This window comes from Procambarus clarkii, chromosome 81 (assembly GCF_040958095.1).
Source record: "Procambarus clarkii isolate CNS0578487 chromosome 81, FALCON_Pclarkii_2.0, whole genome shotgun sequence".
NCBI classification, from domain to species: domain Eukaryota; kingdom Metazoa; phylum Arthropoda; class Malacostraca; order Decapoda; family Cambaridae; genus Procambarus; species Procambarus clarkii.
This window is the reverse complement of record NC_091230.1, coordinates 5,979,072-5,989,413: the sequence shown is the minus strand read 5'-3', so window position 1 is coordinate 5,989,413 and position 10,342 is coordinate 5,979,072. Positions and strand designations below refer to the sequence as shown.

The 10,342-nt window shown below is 44.8% G+C and overlaps 1 protein-coding gene across 1 annotated transcript; it reads right to left on the bottom strand.

Moving 5' to 3' along the window:
* Positions 1-4,478: 4,478 nt before the first annotated feature.
* On the bottom strand, positions 4,479-9,456 carry LOC138358022 (mucin-19-like). The gene is made up of 3 exons (XM_069315489.1): positions 9,234-9,456; positions 6,623-8,557; positions 4,479-6,505 (listed from the first exon to the last, which is right to left on the bottom strand). Exons 1-3 carry the CDS (start codon positions 9,454-9,456, stop codon positions 4,479-4,481), a joined length of 4,185 nt encoding a protein of 1,394 aa, XP_069171590.1.
* Positions 9,457-10,342: the final 886 nt, after the last annotated feature.

Below are 10,342 nucleotides of genomic sequence, written 5' to 3'. Positions count from 1 at the left end.
CACAATTCCCTACTCCAACGTCCCCTTGTCCTCCCAAACATTCTCCATTGCTTCATCCCCTCGTCCCCTACTATCCCCATCTCCCCCGTCCCCTCATCCTCCCCACCATTACCCCCTCCCCCATCCCCTCATCTTCCCTACCAGCCCCCACTCCTGTCCTCATTTCCTCCCCACCATTGCCCGCTCCCCCTGTCCTCTCGTCCTCCCTACCAACCCCCACTCCCATCCTCGCGTCCTCCTCACGATTCCCCACTCCCTCCCGATGCATTCCCATATGATCTGATGTTCATCAAAAAAAGAAAAACAGTTAAAAACGAAATAAAAAAACAATGAAAAAATACAAAAATAAACTATACTTACAAAATGAACGGTGTGGTAAACAATACAGCTCAATTCCAACACAATGTTACACAAAATAATTGAATTAAATTGAAAATAAATCAAAATCTATGAATATTCAATTTGTTAATGCAATCGGAAACATTGAAATGGAATCATAACATATTTAGTATAGCGTGTGTTGATATTATGTGCAGCAGATTTATTTATTTATTTATATATATATATACATGAAAGTACATTGGGGGTTAAGAGAGAACAGAGTTTAAGTAGAAATTACAACCTTGTAAAGTCACTAGTTTGGCTTTAAGTTAAGTTTAAACGGAGCAGTTAAAAAAAAATGTTTTTACCTGTCACAGGTGTGGCATCTATATAGTAGGAACTTAAAAACACGCATGTATTCGAATGGAACATTGTGTCAAAATTTCAAAGCAACCGGTGAAGAACTTTTCGAGATTGTCAGTGTGTGTTGCTCTTACATCCAACATACGGCGCGGTTTAAAAAAAACGTGCGTTTTCGTCACAGGTGAGGCATGTATATAAAAGGTATATAAAAACTCGCACCTAATCGAATGCAACGTTGCGTAAAAATTTCAAATGAATCGGTAAAGAGGTTTCGAAGATTTCCCTCACATTAAAAATACACGAAAAACACAGGTTAAAAAAAAAAGCATGTTTTTCCCGTCAGAGACGTGACATCCATATTGTATGTATATAAAAATTTGCTTCGATGCGAATGAAACGTTGTGTGAAAATTTCAAAGCAATCAGTGAAGAATTTTGGGAGACTTGCGATTTTGAACAAACGGACATTTACATTTTTATTTATATCGTAATATAATTATAATTTTGTCAGTCAGCGATTATTGAGTTGTGTTACATCGGGATGTTGTACTTGTGTGTTGTCGTACAGTGTTGAGTACAATTATTCATCTTTGTTAACTCTCTGGGTGACAATATTTAAAGTAAAGTAATAATTAAATTGTTCATTGATGTGTTGCAGTACTTTCTGTCAAGTCATAACGTAATTAATTACGTGATTGAAGATGGTACAAGTGACAAGATTTCTCTGAGAAGTTGCTATATTGTTATTGTTGATTGTCACTGCAAGGGTTGAGTCTGAGTGTTCACTGGTGTTCAGTTAGTTCACTTTGTTCCTTTTGCCCATGTGAGAGGGCTAGAGAATAGGTCTCTGACTGGTAATCACGAGTGGTGGGAACCGCGTACTGCTGCTGATGGTATTGTTTAGCTGGTGGAGTGACACTCAGGAATTAACGTAACGTTGTTATTGCCTTGTATTAGTAAGTTTGTTGAATAAATGGTTGTTGTTTTAAAAGTGTCTTTCCGTCAACAACTTTTAATGAGTTCTGCCCCGTTATTTTGCTCTGCTACAGCTACTTCTGAAGTCTTGAATTTAACCGGTTAAGCTCTGGGATCAAGCCCACGGCTTCAAACACCAAATACTAAATTTGGTGTGAAAACCCATTTGCTACCCTATAGACTGATTGTTCAATTGAGAAGCTAGCAACCCTGCGATTGGAGGACCAAGTAGTTGGTCCTCAGCGTTTACTGTCGCCTCCTAAATTACCACTATCACATCTGGCACTCACTCTGGGGCTAAGAAGTGTGCAGGAAAAGTAGGTAGTCTCACATCTGGCTCCCAACCTGGGGCCTGTGAAAGTGGTAAGTCAAAAGAACACTCACAAGGTGCGTAATATAATAAACTGTGTTATATATTACGTCATTAGATTATCAATGAAATAAGCAAAATATATAAAAGTTGCCAGGTAAAAAATAAGAGAAAATGAGGACTTTGTATTCAAATTGAAGACTAATTTTGTAGGAATTTCTGATTTGTATGCAAATTAAGGGACAACACCTCGTTTAGGTAGAATATACGCTGCAGTCGACTAAAAAAATGTATGGAAAGAATTTATCTGAGACTTGATTCACAGTAGAATATGTTTCCTGTGTAGCGTGAGATGAATGGAACACATGCGTTATAATCGGTGATGTGAACTGTCATTAACATATTCGTTATACTGAGGTAGATGTATTGTGTGAGAGATATATCCGTTACAGTAAATGTAGTGTAAGGTGATATATATATCCTTCTGTCGGTGTAGTGAGCAGATGAATAAGTCAATGTTTAAGGTTATCTGTTTTGTTCATAACTGCCATGGCCTCTGTTGTATTCTCAGCCTTGCTATGTTTGCTTATATAATTGCTGAGCTTGTGTTTAATGACGGCCGCATCGCCAGCCAGTGTGTACAGCGAGCATTTTGATTTTGTGAAGATCATCTGGGATGGAGATGTGTGTGTGTGTGTGTGTGTGTGTGTGTGTGTGTGTGTGTGTGTGTGTGTGTGTGCGTGTGTGTGTGTGCGTGTGTGTGTGTTTACTAGTTGTGTTTTTTGCGAGGGTTGAGCTTTGCTCTTTCGGCCCGCCTCTCAACTGTCAATCAACTGTTTACTAACTACAATTTTTTTTTTCCCCCACACCACACACACGCCCCCAGGAAGCAGCCCGTGACAGCTGACTAACTCCCAGGTACCTATTTACTGCTAGGTAACAGGGGCACTTAGGGTGAAAGAAACTTTTGCCCATTTGTTTCTGCCTCGTGCGGGAATCGAACCCGCGCCACAGAATTACGAGTCCTGCGCGCTATCCACCAGGCTACGAGGCCACCCTAGTGTGTGTGTGTGTGTGTGTGTGTGTGTGTGTGTGTGTGTGTGTGTGTGTGTGTGTGTGTGTGTGTGTGTGTGTGTGTGTGTGTGAGTGAGAGAGAGGGTGGGGGGAGACTACTGTAGCCACCAAGGGTGAGATATTGCTGGTGTCAATGAGGGCCGCCGTGGGGAGATGTTGGCTTTAGTAGTAGTAGCCGTTTCTCATCAACATTGACCGATGCCTTAGCCCAGCAATCTATCCATCGGAAAATACTTCACACATAACTCGCAACTGATTATTATTTTCTGGAAACGTGCTTCTCTCATTTATAACATTCGAAGCACAGTACCAAGTACAGCCAGTCCTCAAGCACTTGAAGACATCCTCAGGCTAAGCTCGTTAAAGCTGCGGCTCATCCCATAGACGCATTTATACATTTTAACGTACTGTAATGCCAGTTAATGTAGACTCATGTTCTGTACTACAAGATTATGTATCCTCTAGATCTGTATCGTCATTTCGGGTAGACTCATTATATGTAGCATCAGTTTAAGTATCCTCAAATTATGAAGCCTCAGCTTATGTTGGCCTTACTTGAGTAACCAACCTTTACGTAGCCTTACTTTATATACAGCTGAAGAAAGCTTGGATACACAATCTTAACCAACTTTGGATTCACAATCAATTTTCCTCTACATCTGTAGCCCCTGTTATTGTTGTTCCAATAGGTACTTCATGTTATTGTCTCTCCAATATGTAGTCTCTGTTTATGTTACCCCAATATGTAACTACTGTTTATGATGCATCATAATGTAGCCACTATTTATGTTGCCTCAATATGTAGCCACTGTTTATGTTGCCCCAATATTTAGCCACTGTTTATGTTGACCCAATATGCAGCTACATACTATAATCCATCAACATTTGTAGCTGCAGCCTGTCGTACCATCGTCTTCTGTAGCCTCGTCAACAACTGCTTCTGTAGTCAAGAATTATGAAGCCCAAAGGTATATATATAACCTTACCTGACGTCTCCCTGATTTATGTACAGTGAAGGTATGCAACTGCGACTAATATAACTACTGTAGCCTTAGCTTATGTGGCATGAACTTCTCAAGTACTAACATATACAAAACATGAGCTCTCGCAACCATAGCCTTTGTAGAATTTAATCATCTAGCCCTTGCTGAAGCATCATCTGTAGCTTTATCTTATGTAGCACAAACTCCTGTAGCTTTATCTTATGTAGTATCAACTGGAGTAATATTGTCTTATGTAACTTCCATGGCTACATTCCCAATCTTTGTAGAATCAACTCGTGTATCCTCAGCCTAGGTTGAATCAATATGTGTAGTTCAACTTTATGTTCCATCAAGTTGTGTAGCCCAAGATAATGTAGCATGAAATTCCGTTTCCCTTGTATCGTTATGTCCTGCTTTCCTACCTAATGAATTATCAACTCGTGTAGCCAATGGTTATTTGTCATCAACTTCCGTAGCCCTAGCTTGTGTTGCATCAACACGTGTAGCCTTAGCTTGTGTGGCATCAACACCTGTAGCCCTAGCTTGTGTTGCATCAACACGTGTAGCCTTAGCTTGTGTGGCATCAACACCTGTAGCCCTAGCTTGTGTTGCATCAACACCTGTAGCCCTAGCTTGTGTTGCATCAACACCTGTAGCCCTAGCTTGTGTTGCATCAACACCTGTAGCCCTAGCTTGTGTTGCATCAACTCCGGTAGCCCTAGCTTGTGCTGCATCAACACCTGTAGCCCTAGCTTGTGTTGCATCAACACCTGTAGCCCTAGCTTGTTTTGCATCAACACCTGTAGCCCTAGCTTGTTTTGCATCAACACCTGTAGCCCTAGCTTGTGTTGCATCAACACCTGTAGCCCTAGCTTGTGTTGCATCAACACCTGTAGCCCTAGCTTGTGTTGCATCAACTCCTGTAGCCCTTGCTTGTGTGTCATCAACACCTGTAGCCCTAGCTTGTGTGGCATCAACACGTGTAGCCTTAGCTTGTGTTGCATCAATACCTGTAGCCCTAGCTTGTGTTGCATCAACACCTGTAGCCCTAGCTTGTGTTGCATCAACACCAGTAGCCCTAGCTTGTCTTGCATCAACACCTGTAGCCCTAGCTTGTGTTGCATCAACACCTGTAGCCCTAGCTTGTGTTGCATCAACTCCTGTAGCCCTAGCCTGTGTTGCATCAACTCCTGTAGCCCTAGCTTGTGTGGCATCAACACGTGTAGCCGTAGCTTGTGTTGCATCAACACCTGTAGCCCTAGCTTGTGTGTCATCAACACCTGTAGCCCTAGCTTGTGTGGCATCAACACGTGTAGCCTTAGCTTGTGTTGCATCAACACCTGTAGCCCTAGCTTGTGTTGCATCAACACCTGTAGCCCTAGCTTGTGTTGCATCAACACGTGTAGCCCTAGCTTGTGTGGCATCAACACGTGTAGCCCTACCTTGTGTTGCATCAACACCTGTAGCCCTAGCTTGTGTTGCATCAACTCTAGCAGCCTTAGCTTGTGTTGCATCAACTCCTGTAGCCCTAGCTTGTGTTGCATCAACACCTGTATCCCTAGCTTGTGTTGCATCAACACCTGTAGCCCTAGCTTGTGTTCCATCAACTCCTGTAGCCCTAGCTTGTGTTCCATCAACTCCTGTAGCCCTAGCTTGTGTTGCATCAACACCTGTAGCCCTAGCTTGTGTTGCATCAACACCTGTAGCCCTAGCTTGTGTTGCATCAACACCTGTAGCCCTAGCTTGTGTTGCATCAACACCTTTAGCCCTAGCTTGTGTTGCATCAACACCTTTAGCCCTAGCTTGTGTTGCATCAACACCTGTAGCCCTAGCTTGTGTTGCATCAACTCCTGTAGCCCTAGCTTGTGTTGCATCAACACCTGTAGCTCTAGCTTGTGTTGCATCAACACGTGTAGCCCTAGCTTGTGTTGCATCAACTCCTGTAGCCCTAGCTTGTGTTGCATCAACTCCTGTAGCCCTAGCTTGTGTTGCATCAACACCTGTAGCCCTAGCTTGTGTTGCATCAACTCCTGTAGCCCTAGATTGTGTTGCATCAACTCCTGTAGCCATAGCTTGTGTTGCATCAACACCTGTAGCCCTAGCTTGTGTTGCATCAACACCTGTAGCCCTAGCTTGTGTTCCATCAACTCCTGTAGCCCTAGCTTGTGTTGCATCAACACCTGTAGCCCTAGCTTGTGTTGCATCAACACCTGTAGCCCTAGCTTGTGTTGCATCAACACCTGTAGCCCTAGCTTGTGTTGCATCAACACCTGTAGCCCTAGCTTGTGTTGCATCAACACCTGTAGCCCTAGCTTGTGTTGCATCAACTCCTGTAGCCCTAGCTTTTGCTGCATCAACACCTGTAGCCCTAGCTTGTGTTCCATCAACACGTGTAGCCCTAGCTTGTGTTCCATCAACAAGTGTAGCCCTAGCTTGTGTTGCATCAACAGGTGTAGCCCTAGCTTGTGTTGCATCAACACCTGTAGCCCTAGCTTATGTAGCATCAACTCCTGTAGCCCTAGCTTGTGTTGCATCAACACGTGTAGCCCTAGCTTGTGTTGCATCAACACGTGTAGCCCTAGCTTGTGTTGCATCACCGTCTGTAGCCCTAGCTTGTGTTCCATCAACTCCTGTAGCCCTAGCTTGTTTTGCATCAACACCTGTAGCCCTAGCTTGTGTTGCATCAACACCTGTAGCCCTAGCTTGTGTTGCATCAACACCAGTAGACCTAGCTTGTGTTGCATCAACACCTGTAGCTCTAGCTTGTGTTGCATCAACACCTGTAGCCCTAGCTTGTGTTGCATCAACTCCTGTAGCCCTAGCCTGTGTTGCATCAACTCCTGTAGCCCTAGCTTGTGTGGCATCAACACGTGTAGCCGTAGCTTGTGTTGCATCAACACCTGTAGCCCTAGCTTGTGTGTCATCAACACCTGTAGCCCTAGCTTGTGTGGCATCAACACGTGTAGCCTTAGCTTGTGTTGCATCAACACCTGTAGCCCTAGCTTGTGTGGCATCAACACGTGTAGCCCTAGCTTGTGTGGCATCAACACGTGTAGCCCTACCTTGTGTTGCATCAACACCTGTAGCCCTAGCTTGTGTTGCATCAACTCTAGCAGCCTTAGCTTGTGTTGCATCAACTCCTGTAGCCCTAGCTTGTGTTGCATCAACACCTGTAGCCCTAGCTTGTGTTGCATCAACACCTGTAGCCCTAGCTTGTGTTCCATCAACTCCTGTAGCCCTAGCTTGTGTTCCATCAACTCCTGTAGCCCTAGCTTGTGTTGCATCAACACCTGTAGCCCTAGCTTGTGTTGCATCAACACCTGTAGCCCTAGCTTGTGTTGCATCAACACCTGTAGCCCTAGCTTGCGTTGCATCAACACCTGTAGCCCTAGCTTGTGTTGCATCAACACCTGTAGCCCTAGCTTGTGTTGCATCAACACCTGTAGCCCTAGCTTGTGTTGCATCAACTCTAGCAGCCTTAGCTTGTGTTGCATCAACTCCTGTAGCCCTAGCTTGTGTTGCATCAACACCTGTAGCCCTAGCTTGTGTTGCATCAACACCTGTAGCCCTAGCTTGTGTTCCATCAACTCCTGTAGCCCTAGCTTGTGTTCCATCAACTCCTGTAGCCCTAGCTTGTGTTGCATCAACACCTGTAGCCCTAGCTTGTGTTGCATCAACACCTGTAGCCCTAGCTTGTGTTGCATCAACACCTGTAGCCCTAGCTTGCGTTGCATCAACACCTGTAGCCCTAGCTTGTGTTGCATCAACACCTGTAGCCCTAGCTTGTGTTGCATCAACACCTGTAGCCCTAGCTTGTGTTGCATCAACACCTGTAGCCCTAGCTTGTGTTGCATCAACTCCTGTAGCCCTAGCTTGTGTTGCATCAACACCTGTAGCTCTAGCTTGTGTTGCATCAACACGTGTAGCCCTAGCTTGTGTTGCATCAACTCCTGTAGCCCTAGCTTGTGTTGCATCAACTCCTGTAGCCCTAGCTTGTGTTGCATCAACACCTGTAGCCCTAGCTTGTGTTGCATCAACTCCTGTAGCCCTAGCTTGTGTTGCATCAACTCCTGTAGCCCTAGCTTGTGTTGCATCAACACCTGTAGCCCTAGCTTGTGTTGCATCAACACCTGTAGCCCTAGCTTGTGTTCCATCAACTCCTGTAGCCCTAGCTTGTGTTGCATCAACACCTGTAGCCCTAGCTTGTGTTGCATCAACACCTGTAACCCTAGCTTGTGTTGCATCAACACCTGTAGCCCTAGCTTGTGTTGCATCAACTCCTGTAGCCCTAGCTTTTGTTGCATCAACACCTGTAGCTCTAGCTTGTGTTGCATCAACACGTGTAGCCCTAGCTTGTGTTGCATCAACACCTGTAGCTCTAGCTTGTGTTGCATCAACACGTGTAGCCCTAGCTTGTGTTGCATCAACACCTGTAGCTCTAGCTTGTGTTGCATCAACACCTGTAGCTCTAGCTTGTGTTGCATCAACACGTGTAGCCCTAGATTGTCTTGCATCAACTCCTGTAGCCCTACCTTACGTATATTTTCAGGTTATGTTGAGATGATTTCGGGGCTTAGCGTCCTCGCGGCCCGGTCCTCGACCAGGCCTCCTTTTTGTTACACACCCCCAGGAAGCAGCCCATAGCAGCTGTCTAACTCCCAGGTACCTATTAACTGTTAAGAAATCAGATGTATCAGGTTGTAAAAAACACTGACCATTTGTTTCCGCCTTCGCCGGGGATCGAACCCTGAACCTTAGGAATACGAATCCCGAGCGCTGTCCACTCAGCCGTCAGGCTTCCTTCGTAGCATGAACTCCTGTAGCCTGAGTTTACAGAGCATCAACCCATGGAGTGATTATATTTTTTGTTATAGTATTAAAGTTTGCTGTTCAAGTGCATGCGTTTACTGGTCTAGTGCATGCGTTTACTGATCTAGTGCATGCGTTCACTGGTCTAGTGCATGCGTTCACTGGTGCATACGTTCACTGGTGCATGCGTTCACTGGTCTAGTGCATGCGTTCACTGGTCTAATGCATGCGTTCACTGGTCTAATGCATGCGATCACTGGTCTAATGCATGCGATCACTGGTGCATGCGTTCACTGGTCTAGTGCATGCGTTCACTGGTCTAGTGCATGCGTTCACTGGTCTAGTGTATGCATTTACTGGTCTAGTGCATGCGTTCACTGGTCTGGTACATGCGTTTACCGGTCTGGTACATGCGCTTACTGGTCTGGTGCATGCGTTTACTGGTCTGGTACATGCGCTTACTGGTCTGGTGCATGCATTTACTGGTCTGGTGCATGCGTTTACTGGTCTGGTGCATGCGTTTACTGGTCTGGTGCATGCGTTTACTGGTCTGGTGCATGCGTTTACTGGTCTGGTGCATGCGTTTACTGGTCTGGTGCATGCGTTTACTGGTCTGGTGCATGCGTTTACTGGTCTAGTCCATGCGTTTACTGGTTTGGTGCATGCGTTTACTGGTCTAGTCCATGCGTTTACTGGTCTAGTCTATGCGTTTACTGGTCTAGTCCATGCGTTTACTGGTCTAGTCCATGCGTTTACTGGTCTAGTCTATGCGTTTACTGGTCTAGTCTATGCGTTTACTGGTCTAGTCTATGCGTTTACTGGTCTAGTCTATGCGTTTACTGGTCTAGTCTATGCGTTTACTGGTCTAGTGCATGCGTATTTGCCAAATTTGGGTTTATATATTGTGCTTTAATACTTTAGTTTCTGTTTAAGTTTTCTATAGAAATATTTCTACAGAAAGTAACTGTTTTCTTATGAAATACTTATGTTTTCTGTTGCAAATACAACAACAGAAAACGTAACCACTTCGTTTTCTGTTGTATTGTTTACGTTTTCTGTTGAAGTGCTTTCATTTCTGAAGTATGTACTAGCAGTGCTTACGTTTTCTGGTGTAGTAGTAGTAGTGGGTTATGTCAATAAATATGGGTTATGTAAACATAAGTGGGTTATGTAAATACGTTTTCTTGTGTAGTAGTAGTAGTAGTAGTAGTAGTAGTAGTAGTAGTGGGCTTGAGGGTCAATCCCGTTGGGTTATGCAGTTGCGCCCTGGATGTCTAGTTGTTGTAGTCTAGTTAGATGCAGCGCCTGCTGTGGCTGTGAAGGTCAACCCGAATATGACAGTCCCGACTGCAGCAAGCCCAGATAAACGCCGAAGCAGGTGCGCCTGACAGTGGTCGAGACCTTCTCTGAAGTTTATTATCCTCCGCCTGCCTCTTTAGTTCATTCTCGAATTGCTGGAGTCCCTTTTGCACTTTGCATCTCCAGGCAGATCTGTCCGCAGCTGCTGC